This window comes from Symsagittifera roscoffensis, chromosome 4 (assembly GCF_963678635.1).
Source record: "Symsagittifera roscoffensis chromosome 4, txSymRosc1.1, whole genome shotgun sequence".
NCBI lineage: Eukaryota > Metazoa > Xenacoelomorpha > Acoela > Convolutidae > Symsagittifera > Symsagittifera roscoffensis.
The window spans coordinates 29,130,897-29,151,608 of NC_087065.1; the positions used below are offsets into that span (position 1 = coordinate 29,130,897).

Consider the following 20,712-nt stretch of genomic DNA (forward strand, 5'->3'; position numbering starts at 1 on the left):
TTCTGCCAATCTTTTTAAAATTTCGTCAATCTTTTTTTTTAGGTCGACCATTTACATTTTCCGAGCTCTCCCAAAACACTAAGAATTGGCTGAAAACGTTTTTTTAGGTCGACCATTTCGATTTATCGAGCTCTCCCAAACTAAGAAGTGGCTAAAAACGGCTAAAGCTGATTTTAGCCACTTTTTGAAAAATTTTGACCAAAAAATTGCGTTTTTTCGGCGCGCGCTCCCCCCTCAAAATAAGTATATATTGGCGCCAAAGACGCCCGCCTTTAAAAAAATTTTTGAGGTCTGTCACCAAAAATGGATATCTCAAAAAAGTACAAATGGGGACCCTTTGGGTCGGCAGGGGTTCGAATCCCTGAGGGCTATAGGGCTTCAATATGATCCCACATATGCTACATGATCATCCCACGGGCTTTCCTTGAGGTAGTCAAATTTGGCAGGAATAAAGTTAAACAAAGATAGCCGGCTGGTGTACAAATAGCACAATGAAACGACTTTTGAGACAACAAGACAACTGGTCGAAAGCGACAATTCGCACTTTTTTAAGACGCTATAATGCGCTATTTTCCGAAAAAGCAACAACTCCCACCAATTGCTTGCCAGAACCGAGACACAAACTGTTTAAGAAAACGACTGCGCGCCAACGCGCGCGTGGAGCGTCCACCGCGAGGCCACTGGGGGAAATTTCAGCTACTAATAGTCACTTGGTGCAAATTACCGCTTTTTCTTAATATATCCGAAAAATTGTTGTCGCTTTTGACGAATTGTCGCCTCGAGACCCTTACCACTCAAAAGATCAAAAAAAAATTCGTTCAAATCCGACCATAAGTTGCCTAATCATCCGGTTGCTGGCCACATTCTAGGCCGGACATATTTCAGATGGCAACTTTTTAACGTGAAAATCATTTCTTTTTACCGAAATTTGGAGTGGTAAAATCATTCTTCACTCTTTTTTGGACGACGCATGAAAGGCAAAGTGATTTTCAAAAAGAGTCCTTAGTTTAAAAGAAATAGTTCAAGTTTAAGAGAAATATTTCAAACTTCGAGAACACTTTGCAAGAAAGACTTTTTATATCTGAAATTTATAGCTAGCACACTATTAAGGTGTCCGGTTGTAATGATTGGGAATTTTAGGAATTATGGCTCGATATAACTCAGTATATTAATATGGCAAACATTTGGTTACAAGTATTAGAGCAATAGGTAAAGAAGCAAGGAACTTTTTATTTTTCCAATTTATTCACTGCATGTGCTTGTGTTATGTCTGATATATCGAAGATTTGTCAGCTCAGTGAAACTCGGTGGAGTGTTTCGAGATAATCCTAGAGAGACTGAGTGACAATATAGCGTGTATGCTGTTTTATGACTACTGTCGTCAGGCTAGGCCGCTCAGGTAGTAAATTCGAGATAAAATTAGGAAGAACTGAAAGGGTTTCGAAGTCGTGTCAGACCACACGTAGGGGAATCATGGGGAGCGGAAGCTAACTAAACAAGAGATCAGCTGCACCTAAACCAAGACTCCTTCTAAGACACAGGTAGTGTGACTTGATTCGGGAGCACACGGGTAAATTACTTTCTCTATTGCCAGTCGGTCTGGGGTTTGTCAATTTTGTCAATGAAACAGGAAACACAGACACGCATACCTGAGCTGAGAATGGGTTTGGGAGCCAAAATAACTTTTACAGAGTAGATACTTTTCTTAATCCCACTGTTTCATTTCAAATTCGCTCTGTTGTATATCTAGTGGCCAAGCCAAAACAGAAGGCAATAATTGGTGTCCTCTCGCAAAAACAATTACCACTTCTGTGTCAATTTCTCAACATAAGACAGAAACCACCGTTTGAGCTCTCCCTTTCGACTTAAATACTTTTGAGGTTTAACTTGTTAACTTTGGCTATTTCTTACTAGATATAACCAAACACTACCTTTTAGTTGAGGGTGAATCGGACGTGCGACTTAGTGCGACTAGCGTAGGGTCCATCTACAAAGCACATCTTCAAAAAAAGGCCTTGCGTGAATCAGAAGAACCCGCAGCGAGCGAGAAACCATCATCAGAACCTTCCAGATCGTTTTTGGACCCCAATTCAACCAAAACTGTTTCTGAGGCGAAGACAAAAGAATTGGATTTAATAACTCAGAGCGACACCCACAGTTTCCAAAACAATCTTCTGAACCCACAGCTCTTTCAACAACAACAGTCGCAACAACGGCGATTACACCAAAATAGCTCCAGTACTTTACCAAAATTCTGTACTGTAGAAACCTCTTCTATTACAAACACAGTTTCGTCATTTACGCCAAACTTTAGTGGGAATAATAGTGTTTTTGACAGTGAGTCAATAACAAGTTCGCTAGCCGCAAACCCGTTTAACCAAAACGTGAACGAGCACTCGCCATTTGATGCTAGCAAGTTCCCATTACCTTCGCCGTCACAAACAGGCACGGAAACAGATTTCACTGTGAACAACACGCCTTCGAGCATTTACACAAACGCCTCGGGGATTTTCCAAGACCCACAAAGTGATTACGCGAACTTCAATCAAAATGACTGTTCAAATCCTCTACATGTCGCTAATGATCTAAATCGCAGAAGTAATGTGAGTAATTCTGACAAAAGATACGCGTTCCAATTTGATGATTTTGACCTTGATTTATTGGATAGCGAGGATTTTCTAGCTGATTTTAAGCCGGCTACCAGCGAATCGGCCACAAAATTTCCAATTACTAGTCTTTCTGAAAGTGGAACTCGAGTTACGTTCTTAGATCAGTACAAACCAGCCAAAAGTTTTTCCAACGACGCCTTACTAGACAGTTTTCCCCAAAAAGGAAGAGTAGAAAACTCTTGGAGGTCTGACAACGAACTACTAACCGATTATGATGACCCTTCGAAACTCACAATTGGGACAGACTTGGTTCCTTTTAAGGAACGAAGGAACTCCGAAGATGCTTTAGAGAAAAACGATCCAATTGGTCAAAGGAGGGGTGCATCGTTTTCAACCACAGCCAGAAAACGTTCGGGGAAAAATTTCAGCAAATCACAAGATAACATTTTGGGCCCGAGTAGAGATAAGCAACTGAACGAACCGGTTCCTACATTACATAAATTTCCCTCGGAGCATTCGACGGAGGCGAGAACTCCCCACAGCGCAGCATTTTCTTCATCTTTCAACAACAATTCGACGCTTTTTGAATTTCCACTGGAAATAGCTCCAACTAATAGTACTGAGAGCCAACCGGCAGAACTGAGCCCGGCTCCTAAATTTCCTCTACAAATTAATTTCAATCAAATTCTAGGGTTGGAACAGAAAGACTTGTTCGAAGACCACGATTACTCAGTTCCGAAGAAAGAATTAGAAAAGACTGTTAAAATCCAAACCGTTGACTCAAATTCCACGCAAGAAGAAAAACAAAAAGGTTCGCAAATGTCACATATGAGAAGTTTCAGCGGCTCTTTCACTTCAACTCAATACCCGGCTCAGTCTCAGCAGCAAAGCCAGTTCAACTACTCGGCGTGGGGCATGCAGACCCCGTACGACAACCCAAACAAAGTCCAGAGTCCACAAACCCCCGGATTCCCTAACAGTTTCAGTACACAAAAACAAAGTTCACAGAGTTCCTATGGTAAAGCGGGAATCAACCAAGGACCGATTCCGTTCCGAGCAAACCAGAGACCAGCGCTTCCTGGATCTACCGATTTTCCATCATTTAATTATGGAAGAAACCGAAACAGATTTCAGTTTAGTCCTATTGAATCCCAACCACCTGCTTATGGAAATGGAGAACATTTATTCACGTCTCCACCTTATGTGAAAAACAAACCCACGCCTGTATGGTCAACAAGTTCTCAAGAACCACAAAACATTTCGGGTAGCTTTAAATCACAGCAGACAAATTCGACACTTTTGCAGACATTCAGTCCTCCTGCGACTGTCGTGTCAAAAATTACAGAAGACCGAACCAACGAAGCCAATGACAGATCGCATATAACAACTTTTCATCGAAGCACTAGCTCATTTGGAGAAAACTCGTCAACTCAGGGACAAACTAACAATGCCAGTGCTTTTGTAAATAGAAGTAGCCTTGGCAGCGCAACGGCTAGTCCCAACCAAGGAACTTTCCAACCCAATGGTCCCACCAACCCTGGTTACAACTTCCAAACATTCGAGTCGACAAATGACTCAAAAAAGTTGCAACTACGAGAGCCGGAGAAAACCGATGCTGCTCCGGAACAAGCATCGAGTTTGTTTGATAGGATGGAAACTGATTTCGCAAAAACTAACGGTATGGATAGAATTTTGATAAAAAAAGAGAAAACTGAACTGATAAAACAAAATGGGACCTCACAAAACATTTCACAGACACAAAAAACTGAAAAACCTGCGCACCAAAATTTTGAGCTGAAAAACCATGCTACTGTTGATGGAGGAAAAAAGAAAGCAGAAGAGTTGAAAGCAGACATCAAACATCATTTTCTAGACGCGGCGCCCTCTACCGACCAACTGAATAGAGTTGACAAGGGGCCACTGACAGAAGATGAGAAGAAAAAGGTGCAGATGTACGCAACACTACGCAAGTACAAACAGAGATCCCAGAGTTTCTCTACAAGTGTGCCAAACATCAGCAAGCACATATCCAGCGAGAGGCTAAACTGGAAATCGACCGATAATTTATCCGGAAAGGGGAGCGAGTCCGGACTTAAAGATACTTTGGATACTCTGAGGTCTTCTATGAAGAACCTTTTGCAAGATGGAGCGGAGTCCGGTCTTCAGACAAAAAATAGCGCGACCCCTCCAATCGATTCTGGTGTCCGAAACAATGGTCAAAAATCTTCAACTTTAATTTCAACTAAACGGGATCCTGTGTTAATTGATCACGGATTACGAGCTCAAGGAAGAACAAGAGCTCAATCTGAATCTGCCAAGAAGTCAACTGAAACCTTCTCTCAACTCGCTCCCGAATTCAACTTACTGTCATCTCATCAAAGCTCAGACATGCGCAATGTCGAGGAGTGGATAGACCGGAACTCCATGAGCGAATTGTCTCAAGCAGGAATTTCGAAGAAATCAGCTGCGTTCGAAGAGGTCGAAGAAGCTGAGATCAAACGAGAAAACCAGAAACAACCTCAGAGAAGCGCGACATTCTCGGCCGCGACTAGCAGTTCAAATTATCCGCTGCCACATAAGGCAGTTACAGGTAACTTTGCCATGGGAAACCAGCACAATTTTGGTAACCGACAAGACGTGCTTACCTCGGAACGACCTCTATCACCTCAGAGCACAAACTCCTTGATGTCTGACTTTTCTCGGCCATCCGATCGAATGAGCAGCCTCAGGCGACAGCCAGAGCCTAATCATCAACAAGAAACGAATATAGAAGTTTTCAGAGAACAAGAATTGACATCGGATAACTTCCTGGGTAATAGATCCCTACATAAGAGCAGAATTACTGAAGCTTTTAGGAATCCGTTTGGAGAATTGACTGGGCACGGACACTCCACTACAAAGTCTCTCTATTCAAGTCCCCCGAGCGAACGTGCGGAGAAATCCCAGTTTCAAAGGTCGCATTTCAACCAAGGCTTGAGTACACAGCCGAGAGAATTTTCTCCAAAAAGTCACTCTTCTAGTCAAGATTTAAATCAGCTTTTCAACTCAAGGACTCCTCTCAGCAGTCTTAATGTCGGCCTAGCTTCAATGAATTCAGCTGCAAGTGACTTTGCACCTCAACGAGAGTCTTCGGTAAGATCTCCAGATGGAGCATTGGATCAAAGAGCCAATAACTTTGGCCCACCTCGTCACTACGGGAGCCTCCATCGAGGAGCTACTCTACAAAACACCAGACTGTCTCGAGCGCCCCAGCAGGGCCTGACTGCAGACAGGTCAAAAAGTATGTGATCAATTACAAGTCGTTACTTCTAATGTTCGCTGTTAGATGGCAACGTTACTGATGAGCTGTTAATGTTCTGCGTATATTTGCAGTTTTTTATTTCAGGTTTCAGCAGTAGCAGACAAAATGGGTACCCGACAGCGCATACCGAAGTACTTCAATTTCATAATAGCTTCCTTTTCATCATGACAACTATCTTCTAAAACATTGGTTAATATACTTTTTAGCAGAACAGCTCAGGAGTTGGACCTGGGACGAAAATGTTCAACAGTTACAGTTCTCTGAAAAGAAGCAAGTCTGCGCAAGACAGAGCAGCCGATTCAGCCACATTGGCTCAGGGTAGGTAGTTCGTTTAATTTTTTATCAGTTTGAATATAACGACTCTCAAAAATTGGAATTAGGGTTATATAAAAAGTCGTTCACAAATTGTTCAGCGAACGAAACATACAGCAGAATGACAACTAAACTAACTCTCTTTCAGATACATTCGACGCACAGGTGGCCGAACTGGATAACATGTGTGCGGAGCTACAGAATGCTGTTTCCTCCATGTTCCTAGGTCAATCCATATTTCCCATTATGAGTTTCACATCCGCTTCAAAATATACTTTGAGCTTAAAAGCAGTCTATGTGATCTTCTCCCTTTAGTAACAATATTTTGCAGATCCTCCCAGTCAAGTTGAAGACAAAAATATTCATGCTTCTCAACTGAATACTTTTCTGGATCAGCCACAATTGGGCCACCGAATGAATGGGGGAGGGGGTCGACCGGCAAGTGGAGGACCACCTAACAGACCATCTCTTCTGACCAGTCAGAGTCTGTCTAGAGGTTCCTCAACTGGACCGCCGGTCGCATCCAGCGCCCACTACAACCACCAACGCACTCTTAGTCCCCCTTCTGCGACCAGCAGACTCCGACCAGGACTGTCACACGTGAGTGGGATCTCAATTAAGTAAAAACATTGGGGCTCATGCTCTTCAGGGCCCCACAGTGTCGTAATATGTGTGTGAAGCTCGAACTTCTGACGAAGCGTTTCGCTTTCGACCACACATTGCTGGGTTATATAAAGGCTTCTAAGTTATATATTATAATAACAGAACAGTTAACATCTGTTGCAGACAGATAATAATGGGACATCATTACTTTTCGCTCAATCACAAGGAAGCCAGGTCACCATATAAAAATGTTATAAGGTCCTCCCTGATGATTCTACTCAGTCTCAGCTGCAGTGGCAGTCCGACGACTACACGAGCAGGTTCAACAGTCTTAACAGAAATAGTGGTGGGGGGACAGAAACGACGGGACAGCAGGGGGGCACGAGGAACAGAAGCATGTCCCAGAACAACGACAAGCTTTCACTAGGCCACAGGTACATTATGAAATAAAACCGAATACGTTAGCTCAATCGTAGACAAACAGTAAAACACTATACGAAAAATTCCGACCTCCAATTCCGAGCTTTTGGAGTCGTATTTAATTTTCATAAATCAAAAATGAGCCATTTTTACACAACCTACGAAGCAATTTTTACGCATTTTGTAATCTTTTCGTGAATTCTCCCAGGTTCAACCAATTTTCCGATAAATTCGTGGTGCTGAGATAATCCGCGTTTACAAATTTGTATTTAATTTTTGCAAATTTTGGGTCTAAAATGCCCTGCAAACAAACCATTAATGTTAAAGTTACTGTCTGTCACTATACTGTTTGTGCCATCAAATTCAAAAAATCAAAAATCGAGGTTAAGGTCTGACAAAAGCGGCTGGAACAGAACGTGACCGTTGAAAACTACATAGCAAAAATAAATTCCCGTTTGCGTAAAATCACTTGTAGTAAAAAAAAACTTTACAATTTTCCCCTATGTTTTTGTCGGACAATAACTAAAACATTCGCCTGCTAAGAACGCCAGTATAATCATACTTTTTGCAATAAAATTATAAACCAAATGCTATCAAATTATATACTAGACATTTTCATCTGAAACTAAAGACCAAATTTGATCATTGTAGGAGCATTGATCATTTGTCTCCGAGTGAGTCAGAAGGTCAATACTTCAATGCCACGGACCTCGTTTCACCCCCGAGTAGTCCTCCCAGCTGGTATAAGCCCTCAATTGGGAGAGAAGAGGTGATGCAACTACTCAGGGACCAGCCGAGTGGGAGCTTTCTGGTCAGAGACAGCAACACCTACCAGGGATGCTATGCACTGGCTATCAAGGTAGATCATCCGCCTCCCGGGAAGCAGCTCACGTCTCCGGATGAGCTAGTGCGACACTACCTGGTGGAGCGCAACAACAAGGGACTCAGGGTCAGAGGACACCAGGCGGAACAATACTTTGGTACCCCCTTCAGCTTAAACTCGAAAATGTTCACTTAGAAGAGTAAACTTCAAGTAGTGTTGGGATGAGAATAGAAACACTTGGAAGCTTATAACAATAATCCAAAATGAATTGAAAAATAGAAATAACGAGAAAGATTAATTTTCAAAAACTCATGAAGTAAATGCACAACCGACTTTCTAAAATTACCTAGAAATCATTTATCTAAGTTTGCCTGTTCAGATGACTTGAAGGCTCTCATTCACGAGCACAGCATTTACCCAGTGTCGCTCCCATGTCGCCTTCTACTGCCTCCCGATGCACAGCCCATTGCTTATCCACAACAGCAGCAGCAGCAGTTCACTTTCGGTGCCTCTAACACATTGCAACAGCGCCAGTCACGCAGCTCCGCCCCGCAGTCCAGACCCCCTGCAGTGACACGTAGGTCCACCAGCCTAGTCAGGGATGCCTCCCCCGCAACCACACCCACTCATACTCAACAGCAAGGCGTGAACACTAATATTTTCATGCCCATGCAGAGAAACACTGTGGCTTCTATGTCCAACCAGTCTCTGGCTGTTCCTCCCAGACACGACATAGACAACATGTCCATGGTCTCCTCAGTTTGTTCGTCCATGACATCGTTGCAGAACTCGGCTGGTGAGTAGAATGTTTTATAGCGCCTAATTAATTTTTCCATTCTGTAACTTTGTTAAATTTAAACTTCTCTGAGGTTAATTAAATGTGAAAATATTACACGGGGCGAAGCTGAGCTTTGCACCACCTACGATACAGCGCAATCATTAAAAAAGGTTGGTCGATAGGGCGCTTTTTAAAGAAAATTCAAAAAGTTGCTAAGCAATGGTCAAAGTTCAAAAACTTGATTTTCTGAAAACGTAACTTTTTCTGCTCATGGCCGGTTAAGAAGAGAAGACTCCCAAAATCGCGTTTCTCGATTGAGCTCTTAACCTGAGGTTTGGCACGGTAATTTTTGAATAAAGTCAAAAAACCAAAAGGCTCAAAGTTTCAAAAATTTTACTCGTTTGAAGGTGATAATTTTTTTCTTCAATCAAATGGGCATAGCAAATCATAATAATAAGCTTTCAACCACATGTTGTGTCGATGTAACCTATGATATTAGATAGTTATCAAAAATAGTCCACAAAACGGTCAACAAATCAGAAAGTTCCGAGCATCACAGCTTTTTGTTTTGAGAAAATTATGCGTAGCCTCTTGTGCAGAAAAGGTTCATCCAATTTTTTTATTTTGATTGACCCCCAAAACCCCGGTTTAGCACAGAAGTTCTTGAGAAAAGTTCTCGACAAAAAAAATCAAAAAAGGGTACAAAAAAAATCAAATCTTTGACTTTTCCGAGGGCCATATTTTTGGGTCAAAAAAATTGAGCGTAGTCTCGTATGCAAAAGAACTCTCTACAACCCTTGTTTTTATTGAACCCGAAATCTCAGATATGGGAGGGTATTTTTTTAGTAAAAGATTAAAAGATTCAAAAAAATCAAAAATTTCACTACTTTTTCGGAGGGCCGTATTTTAATGTGAAAAAAAATTGGGTGTAGCCGTTATAGAGGGGAGCTTCTCATATCCAGTGTGTTCATTGAAGCCAAAATCTCAGATTGGTTAGTTTTGAGAAAACGAAAGAAACGTCAAAAATATAGGTCAAATATTCCCCCACAGCCTTTTTTGAAGGCTGTAGACAAAAAGGTAAAACACATAAGTATTCACAAGGGAGTAAGATATCTTTTTACGAATATCCCTTTTTTGAAATACGGTTGAAGGTTTTTAAGAAAAAAAAAACTTTTTGCAAAAAGTGGTAAAACTTTCCAAAGCGTCTCAAAAAAAACCCAATTCCAAACATTTTCATAATATCTGTTTTTATCAACCAGGAATTCCATGTAAACATGCCAAATGAGACATTTAAGTTCAAATTAGCAACTGAACAAAATTTTGGAAGTGGAAACAATGCCGACAAGGCGCACTAATTGAACCTGAATTTGATTAAGTGATTCAACTGATTTTGTTAAACTAGCTGTTAACCTGAAAAAAAGTCTACGTTCCGAAATGAAAACAGTCTACTGAAAATGTTACATTATTGAATGACCACAAACAGAATGACAATTTTGCGGTCGTTTTTGTCGATTTACTTTGAAGTGAGCTAGATCGATCCGAATTTTTATATCGCTCTAAAAGGCCTGACTAGATAAACCGATAAACTATGGTGCGAATTCAATCTGCAATTTGTATGCAATCAATCGAATTTTAATGCAAACAAGACTGCTCGTATCAGGGCGAGGCCCTGAATGTTCCGACTGCTTTTGAAGGTTTATGGAGCAGCAGCAATAACATAAAAACATATGAAATAAAATAAAATGAAAAAAATTTCTAAAATTTGAAATTTTTTATGAAAATCATCCCCCCACACGCCATATAAAGTACAAAAAGATAGTTTTCGTTCCTTGTAACACATCAATTATGGCAGATAAGCTTCTTTCAACCAATTTGGAACGATTTATAAGACGGATTAAATCTCCGCTTACGCGTTAATAGCGCGAGTTATATCGCGCGTTAATTGTCCCAAATTGGTCAAAATGGCCAAAATGGCAATCTTTAAACCCTCATAACTTTACAAAAAATGATCACAGGTGAAATATCTTTTCAAATTTAAGCTCAGGAAAACAATACTTTTTGAATGATATAAAAAAATTCCGTCAAAATTGGCTAGTTAAAAAGTCGAAATTTGTCTGAAGAAAAAAAAACCCACCCCGAGCACAAATATTCCGTTACTTTCGTATCGAAAGTCGGAACAAAAAGCCAATCAAAGAGACAGACAGCCTGCATGATCAGACATATAAAGCGCATCAACTGGATGGTTTAGATGCCAATATGTAAATGTTTTTATACGTCTCGTACCTTGACATCGAATTAACCAAACTGCATATAACCAAAACAGTTTACCACCAATAAGTGAGTCACCACAAACTGTTTTAGACATTAGCATAAAGGATATCAGATTATCAAGTTTCATTTATGTAATAATGTAACATTTATCTATTGCTACCCTCAAGCTATAATGGAATGGGGTCAAAAAGGGAACATGGCATAAAGTAGACACTTCGTAAGATAATCACAATTGAGATAAGAAAACAAGCGCACGAAATATTTTTGTCGATTTTGATTGTTTACTCCATGACCTGTCTACTCTTTGGTACGATACCATCGAAAATGTGGCTGTGTTATATTTTAGCATGTCTGGTGCTGTATGTGTCGTACCAGACAGTGGAGGGACTGAGTGGGGATGCTGCTCTGTCCAGGGGCAGTGTGGACCCAGAGGCAGTGCCAGACCCAGTCATCCTCAAACTGAAGGTCAACCCCAGAGGAGTCACCCTCACAGACACCAAGAGGAGGTATGCACATATCTTCCTGCTTCTAACAAAGATGACAATTTTAAATCTGCACGAACTACTTCATTTAAAAGAGCGGATTCTACATTTTTAAGAGAGCATAATCAGTGTAACATATTTAGTTTAAACTAATTAGCTTCTTTTAAAAAAACTGATATGATCTCAATTTTTTGCACCGTATGTCATGATTTGAGATGAGCCAAAACTTTCAGCCTTTAGACAGTGAAAATTCATCTTTGGAGCAAAAAAAGATAAATTGCCCCTACTTGATCACAATCAATAGTAGGACATGCTACTCGATTCTTTAGACTGTTCTTTCGCAAGCTGATCCCGATTGAAAACTTGCTGTATTGTGCCATTGACCCCCTGAAGAGAAGTCTGCGGGTAGTGCAGCAGCTGCCAGACAAAAACAGCCAACAGATACACGAGAGAAGGTCAGACTCCTCAGTACATAAATTAAGACTAAATAGTAGTTGACATTAATACTGCCAATTGAACATATTAATACTGTCAATTGAACATCGTCGTATGACTTGATAGTACGAGTTGAAAGTGTTCGTTTTTTTTGCACCATTTGCTTTTTTGTAGTAGGAGATTTGCCTTCTCTTTAGCCATTTCTATTCTTCTTAGCGAACGAATTTGAATCGAACTCAAAAGGCTTTCATAAGTGCAGTAATGTATGAATGTACTTCTGTACATATTTTAGTTTTTTTCCCGAAAAAAAAATCAAGTCGGCCAGATTGGGTGTCTTAACTACGTTCATTGAAACTTAATCAGAAGTCAAATGGCCAAAAAATGGAGCGTGAACAATCTGCAAGATTTTTTGAGGAGAAAATTATTCAAAATGACCTCTATTCAAGAGTCTTCACCATATTTACTGATATTTAACTAAAAAAGAGAAAATAATTTTTCAAGTTGTTCATCAGATTGTGTTTAGTTTGAGTTGTACGTGTTGTACTCATTAGAGCTATTATCAATAGGTGCTTCGGATTGGTGGCTCTGAGTGACAAATCAGACGGAGGAGGAAAAGGCAAGGAGAACGAGGTCTGGATTCTGGCAGAGTATGAGCCAGACCAACCAGTGTCCGCGATCGTCAACTTCACCTATAAGACGATAGTCTCCGCACTTCCGCCTCCTCCTCAATAACTGTATCAAAAACCACGCAACCCACAGTGTAACATAGAAATATTCAATCTAACTCTGTTTAAGCCTCAACTCAAACCAACGTCACTCCAAGACATGATCTGGTCGAGACATGATCTATTTTGATCTAAAAGATCGGATACTATTCGTTTTATACAGCAATTGTGCAATACAATGACGATAAATCAATTGAAATTTTAAGTAGAGGCTTTCATATTGATACAAACAGCCGCTTGCTATGATAAGCGGTAGATAATGTTACAACCGCGCTCAGACAATTCGCCCAAAGACAATTCAGCCGATTTGAAATTCAGACAATTCAGCCAAAATTATGCAGACAATTCCGCCAATAATAGTGACCACCGCAGTCGCACCAATGTGTTGCGAGCTTGCTAACAGAGGGTAGGACTCCAGTTATCGGAGTCGGACTCCAGTTATTAGAGCCGGTTATCACCGCAAACCACCGGCGACCTTAAACCGAGAAATATCTCCAATTCCGAAATTTTTCTTTCGAATCTAGCGTTTTGTAAAACTGGCTGAATTCAAAAACGTTATTGAGAAATCTCAGTCGTATTTAGCCAGTCAGATTGGCAAAAAAAGCCTTAATAGCTAGTCAGGTAGTCTCACAAGTGCAAAAACATTGAAGTATTTCCCCAGTACGGAACATTTTTTTTAACCCAACTTCAATTTGCCGTGAAGATTACTTCAATTTTTTGACTACGTCTTCAATTTGTCGTGAACACTACTTCAATGTTTTTAACCCAACTTCAATTTGTCGTGAAGAGTACTTCAATTTTTGAAATTGACTTCAATTTGATTTCTCGTTCCAACGAATAGGGCAGGCAGTTCTCTGCAGTACGTAACAACGCGCGATGGTGCAACTAAACAAAGCCAAACCCAACTCTTTGTTTTTAAAAGTTCCAACTCGCGCAACCATTTCGCTCAAATTTGGTTAAAGACCACGAACAGCTGACAACCGGGGTTGAAACAGGATATAATAAAAAAGAAGCGGAGCTTCGTATCAGTTGCGTCATAAGTTTCGTACAAGAAACAATAGTAGCCGGTCGGTGTAGGTGAATAGTACCGAATATTTCGACCACAGTTATCATTGCAAATTTTTGAAGCAAATAAAGCATGCAGCAGATAAACTGGCAGATTAAAATACGCAGATTTACAAAACATTAAATAACAAAACATTAAATTTACAAAACATTTTAATAGCTTATTTTCTTACTCCTTTCTCAATTATGTCTAATCTTCGCTGAAACCTATATGAAACAATCCGAAAAAACTGCCCAGCAAATACTTTACGCAACGTTGTAAATGATGAAGACCGGAGTGAAATATCAAAACAAAGAAGAAACTCGAAAAGTTTAACGACTGGTGCACATTTTAAAACAAAAATACCACTGCATATAATTTTAAGAAAAAAGCTCAATTGTATCTTTAACTATGGAATAAATTGGGATGAGTTTATCCTGAAAATATCTAGAACAGCCACAAACAGAAACAAGACTGCTCGTATCAGGGCGAAGCCCTGAATGTTCCGACTGCCTTTTAAGGTTTATGGAGCAGTTATAACATAAACAACATAAAAGAATTGAATGAAAAATTTTTTTTTCTGAAATTTGAATTTTTTTATGAAATCATCACCCCACACGCCACATAAAGAACAAAAAAATAGATTTTGCTCTTTGTAACAAATCAATTATGGCAAACAAGCTCCTTCAAAATATTTGGAACGATTTCTAAAACGGATTAAATCTCCGTTCACGCGTTAATAGCGCGAAATATATCGCGCGTTAATTGTCTCAAATTGGCCAAAATGGCAATTTTTAAACCCCCATAAGTTTACGAAAAATTATCACAGGTGAAATATCTTTTCAAATTTAAGCTCAGGACAACAATACCTTTTGAATGATATACAAAAATTCCGTCAAAAATGGCTAGTTAGAAAGTCGAAATTTGTCTGAAGAAAAAAAACCCACCCCGAGCACAAATATTCCGTTACTTTCGTATCGAAAGTCGGAATAAAAACCACTTTTTTTAGATAAATTCATTTTGAACGAAGAAGATCTATTGAACATTATATACAGCTACGAAAATTAAAATAACATCTCAACAGGTTGTTTTTAAAATATCCTCTTCTTTCTTTTTTCAGAAAGCTCGTACTTGTTTGAGTTTTTAGGTTCTGGTCGATACCGATGAAAATCGGAGGTTTTATGAAAAAAATTTCATTTTTCCGCTCAGAGAAGTCTGAAAACGGATTAGAAAGTCTCTCATTTTTATGTTTAAGGGTCGTAAAGGCAGTTTTAGAACAAAAATTACTGGTATACTAGCCTGAAAAAAATTTATTCTTTTTATTAGCTGGTTAATTTTCTTGTCTAGATCTTTTGTTGTTTAATTGTCCTGTCTATTATCTTGTTGTTTTATGTACCACTATAATCACCAACTTTTTTTAAGCATGTTCCTTTAAAATCGAAAAGTGGATTTTTTGCAATTGTTTTGACAAGTTGGTTTGGACATTGTTTTTTGTTCCAACTTTCGATACGAAAGTAGCGAAATATTTGTGCTCGGGGTGGGTTTTTTTTTCAGACAAATTTCGACTATTTAACTAGCCACTTTAGACGGATTTTTTTTATATCATTAAAAAAGTATTGTTGTCCTGAGCTTAAATTTAAAAAGATAATCTACCTGTGATCGTGTTTCGTAAAGTTATGGTGGTTAAAAGATTGGCATTTTGGCCAATTTGGGACAATTAACGCGCGATATATTCCGCGCTTCTAACGCGTAAGCGGATATTTAATCCGTTCTAGAAGTCGTTCCAAATTGGTTGAAATAAGCTTATTTGCCGTAATTGATTGTTACTAGCAGCGAAACTAGCAGTCACTATACTTTTGTACTTTATATGAAGTGTGGGGGGATGATTTTCAGAAAAAAATTTCAAATTTCAGAAAAAAAACTTTTGATTTTGTTTTATTACATTCAAATTTTTATTGTTTTTACTGCTCCATAAAATTTAAAAGGCAGTCGAAACATTCAGGGCTTCGCCCTGATACGAGCAGTCTCGTTTCATTTTCAATTTCATACAAAGTTGTTTGATTTTCTGTCAATTTATGTCAGCAACCTGCAATCTAAGATTCGTTCGCAGCCCTCTCAAAATTACTGAAAAGTTTTGCATATTTATATTTGCTTTATGGGATGGTACGCCAATGAGCCGAGGGGTCAATGAACCAAAAAAAGTATACCATACCAATAAGCCAGTAATTAATCATCCTTTTTGCAGCACATGAACACAATTTCACAACTTCGATTTTGCAATTGTTGCGTAGTTTGATGAAAATTTGGTTTCCAGATATAGCGGCTAGTTTATACGGCGGTTTGTGTAAGACATGGTACTTTATGACTTGATGTGATAACGAGAATCTAATTCGTGTTTTCTTCTTTAAAGAAGTTCAGGTTTTTTTGCGCCATTTGCATTTTCGTAACTTGAGAAGAAAATTTATTTTACTTTTAGAAAATAATTTTTTCCCTACAAACTAAACAACCCAAATAAAATCTTCGCTTGGAACTTTTTTGTCTATTTGCATGGTTATATTTGTTTTATTAAAATATCAAAAAGAGTTTTGTTTCTTCTTCAATCCTTCTAACTTTTTACTTCAATTTACTGTTTTTCAAACTCTGATGTTCTCTCTTTTTTGTGTTTTCTGGTCATTGTAGAGCCCAGAAAAAATAAAAGAAAAGAAATACAGTTAGTTTTATATGTCCAAAACCTGTTTTACAACATAACATTTAAGTAGTTGCATAATGCTGATGAGGCTAACTCATTAACAATATTTTACCTGAAAACTATAAACGAAAGGTATAGTTGATCTCCATGCTCTAGTGCTCACTTTTTGGTTTTGTTTTTATGAAGTCACCTAGTCAAAATGTCGGCAAACCGCATAGTTTTCTATCAATATAAAAACTCTTAAATCTAGTTCTCGAACGTAAAAGTCTATGAAGTTGAAAGTGAAATAAAAGTCAAGGTGACTTAAGTGATGGCTATGACATAGTCCTGCCCCATTTGCGAGTGTAGCAAATGAAAAAAATAACGAAATGACCCATGTGTTCGAAGTATTGAACATAAGGTGGTGGTAAGCATGGTTGGAAAAGCTGTTGATCGATAAAACTTTGATACAGCAACCAAGGAAGTGAAATGATCAGTAAAGTTTTTGCAAAAATTGGTAGACGAATATAAGGACTTGTTGTGGGTACAAAAAGGTAAATGAAGCCAATGAAAATCATTCCTTGGGAAAACCCTATACAGTTTAATTACTGGCCGTTATTTTTTTTATCATGAGGAGTCTGGAGGCTGGCTGGGTGAACCTCGAGAAATTTAGCGAGAGGTCAAAGACCCCGTGGTGTATAATCTTCTAAAACCCATACAAGATGATCTAGTGCCAAGTTGTTGAAAGACGTGTTCCACTTAGTCCGAGTAAGCTTTTATGGAAAATACTCGCGGAGAAAAAATACTCGCTGCGCGTTTTTCCACGATTTGGAAAGAGTGACAGATTTGTCCAGAATTATGCCAGGTGGTGCAAAAATTGATGGCCTACAAAAAAGGTTGTGATTCGGTGTGAACGGCAATGGGTCATTTATGCCCGCAGGAACATTAGTTAAAGGACGTGAGATGATGCTTGTTTCAATTTCGCAAACGAAGATGTTCAGCGTGTATTTATGCAGTGCTTGTGAACCAATAACTTTATAGAGACAACTTGAAAATTTGTACTTGTCGCTCCCAGCTGCCACCAAAAGCAGGTGCGGCTGGCGGGTTGAAAAACCATTCTATATCTGTGTCCATGAGCGATAGTTTGTCTTAGAACTTAGAACTTTGAGCTAATTCAATTACTGAGCTCTTCAGGACTTTATTCGCACTGATAAAAGAAGAACCGTTGTCCGATATGAACTTTGTCTACTTTCCCCGCCAATAAACAAAATGTCTGATGCAATTAAATGTGCTGTCAATAGACAAATCTGGTGATACTTCTAAGTGTACCGCGCGTACAACCAAACAGGTGAAGAGAATTATATATCTCGAATACTGATTGTTGTTTTTGTAAATCGGGAAAGGTCCTATGAAGTCCGTTCCAGTAATATATAACGGATAAAGATTTTCCGTCGGTAATTGATCTTTTGGCAAGTCTGCCATGAGGATTGCTGAAACTTGCTGCAACATTCTACGACAAGACAGGCAGTTTCGTATAGACTGCCTTACAGTTAAGCGACAACGAAGGATCCAATAGTTTTCCATGAGAATACCACGTGCTTGTTCATTTGCAGAATGACTTTTCACTATGTGGGTGTTTCTTACCAGCGAATTCACGATGCGGTTTGACCCATCTAGAATAACGGGATATCTAGAGGTAATCAAAAATGGTGCTTTGGACAAGCGACCTCGAGCGCGAATACGGCCGTGATCGCCGATGAAAGGGCACAAAGCTCGAAGTCTATTCGATGGAGAAACTCGACTATTCTTCTTTACATCAACGTATTCTACCGAGAAGTCAGATTTCGTACAAAACTTTATCAAGTAAGTGTAAGCTATCGCTTGATGAGACAGTTTTAGATGAGAACTTCGCTTCTCAAATTTGTCGACGGCCAAGCAGCAGAAAGCAACTGAGCAAATGAGCCTGTTCCAGTTGATAAACCTGAGCGGTTTTAGCATGTGACTTTGAGCAGTAGAACTATTAGCCGGCATCATCTGAACTGTGGTTTGATTTAGTTGAAGCAGATCTTGTTGCGGCCAATGAGATTGGTCCTTCCAAAAAAGTTGTGGTCCCTGCAACCAGCGCGACTGAATCGTCTTTTTTCAACGATATAACCTCGAGTGCCATCATTGGACGGATTTTTTTTGTGGGAACGTAGTTCCAGTTGTGAGGGTTGCAGATATCCGAAATCTTTGCTAATCGGTTCGCAACGAAAATTTTGTGTCGAAATTGAGGCGCTCTCAACCAGAACAGAACAGTAGTGCTGTCTGACCAAAAATGTTGATTGCACATTTTGTGACCTGACTCTTCAACGATGAAATGAGCCATTGGCGCGCCGTAGACAGCTGCTTGCAGCCCCAAGTTAGGTATCGTCATTCGCTTTTTTGTGCGACTCGGGCTTTACCCATCAAAACTTGACTCACTTTTTCCCACTTGGGGCCTTGGCTGCAAATTGACTGAAAAAATTTTATCAACTGAATGGTTAGAAGTGCTGCAAAACCAAGAGGGTCAAAAATAGAAGCCACAAACTTCAAAAGAATCTGTTGGGTGATTTCTTTTTTGGGCTAAAACTTTTGGGCTAAAACTTTTGGGCTAAAATTTCTGATCAAGCATATTAGTGTCCGTAATCGGATCCCATGGAAGTCCAGGAACACGTTGCTGATGCGATTTACGGTTCTCTGGGTCCACAAGTAGCGACAAATCAATGAATTCTAGCAACGACTGATCGTTTGAGTTCCGTTTTGTAACTTCGCTTGTCTCTTTTTTGTCTATTGGCATGGTTATATTTGTTTGATTAAAATATCAAAAAGAATTTTGTTTCTTCTTCAATCCTTCTATCTTTGTACTTCAATTTACTGTTTTTCAAACTCTTATGTTCTTTTTTTTGTGTTTTTTGGTCATTGTAGAGCTCAGAAAAAATAAAAGAAAAGAAACACAGTTAGTTTTATATGTCTAAAACCTGTTTTACAACATGACATTTAAGTAATTGCATAATACTGATGAGGTTTATTTGTCAAAAATATTTTACCTGAAAACTATAAACGAAAGGTATAGTTGATATCCATGCTCTAGTGCTCACTTTTTGGTTTTGTTTTTATGAAGTCACCTAATCAAAACGTGGGCAAACCGCGTAGTTTTCTATCAATATAAGAACTCTTCAATCTAGTTCTCGAACGTAAGAGTCTATGAAGTTAAAAGTGAAATAAAAGTCAAGGTAACATAAGTCATGGCTATGACATAGACCTGCCCCATTTGCGAGTGTAGAAAACGAAAAAAAAACGAAATGACCCATGTGTTCGAAGTAATGAACATAAGGTGGAGGTAAACATGGTTGGAAAAGCTGTTGATCGTTAAAACTTTGATACAGCAACCAAGGAAGTGAAATGATTAGTAAAGTCTTTGCAATAAATGGTATAAGAATACAAGGACTTGTTGTGAGTACAAAAAGGTAAATGAAGCCAATGAAAATCATTCCTTGGGAAAACCCTATACAGTTTTTTTTACTGGCCGTACTTTTTTTACCATGAGGAGTCTGGAGGCTGGCTGGGTGAACCTCGAGAAATTTAGCGAGAGGCCAAAGACCCCGTGGTGTATAATCTTCTAAAACCCATATAAGATGATCTAGTGCCAAGTTGTTGAAGGACGTGTTCCACTTAGTCCGAGTAAGCTTTTCTGGAAAGTACTCGCGGAGAAAACGATTCCATAACTGTTGAGCGAGAAGCTGCGCGTTCTTCCACGATTTGGAAAGAGTGACAGATTCATCCAGAATTATGCCAGGTGGTACAAAAATTGATGGCCTACAAAGAAGGTTGTGATTCGGTGTGAACGGCAATGGGTCATTTATGCCCGCAGGAACATTAGTTAAAAGGTAATTGATCTTTTGGCAGGTCTGCCATGAGGGTTGCTGAAACTTCCTGCAACATTCTACGACAAGACAGGCAGTTTCGTATCGACTGCCTTAGAGTTAAACGACAACGAAGGATCCAGTAGTTTTCCATGAGAATACCACGTGCTTGTTCATTTGCAGAATGACTTTTCACTAAGTGGGTGTTTCTTACCAGCAACTTCACGATGTGGTTTGACCCATCTAGAATAAGGGGATATCTAAAGGTAATCAAAATGGTTCTTTGGACAAGCGACCTCGAGCGCGAATACGGTCGTGAACGTCGATGGAAGGGCACAAAGTTCGAAGTCTATTTG

The 20,712-nt window shown here is 39.3% G+C and overlaps 2 protein-coding genes across 2 annotated transcripts in view; both read left to right on the top strand.

Annotated features, from left to right (window-relative positions):
* Positions 1–12,972, top strand: part of LOC134844834 (uncharacterized) — a 40,098-nt gene extending 27,126 nt beyond the window's left edge. Inside the window, exons 13-23 of the mRNA XM_063861650.1 lie at positions 1,939–5,889; positions 5,995–6,041; positions 6,117–6,228; positions 6,371–6,448; positions 6,554–6,822; positions 7,084–7,259; positions 7,897–8,225; positions 8,448–8,864; positions 11,464–11,623; positions 11,929–12,054; positions 12,601–12,972. Coding sequence (XP_063717720.1) covers positions 1,939–5,889; positions 5,995–6,041; positions 6,117–6,228; positions 6,371–6,448; positions 6,554–6,822; positions 7,084–7,259; positions 7,897–8,225; positions 8,448–8,864; positions 11,464–11,623; positions 11,929–12,054; positions 12,601–12,766 — 5,831 coding nt within the window. The 3' untranslated portion in view covers positions 12,767–12,972. The remainder of the gene's footprint in view (positions 1–1,938; positions 5,890–5,994; positions 6,042–6,116; positions 6,229–6,370; positions 6,449–6,553; positions 6,823–7,083; positions 7,260–7,896; positions 8,226–8,447; positions 8,865–11,463; positions 11,624–11,928; positions 12,055–12,600) is intronic.
* The window catches only part of LOC134844673 (zinc finger Ran-binding domain-containing protein 2-like), a 474,693-nt gene that overhangs the window by 335,125 nt on the left and 118,856 nt on the right, over positions 1–20,712 (top strand). The window lies entirely within an intron of this gene.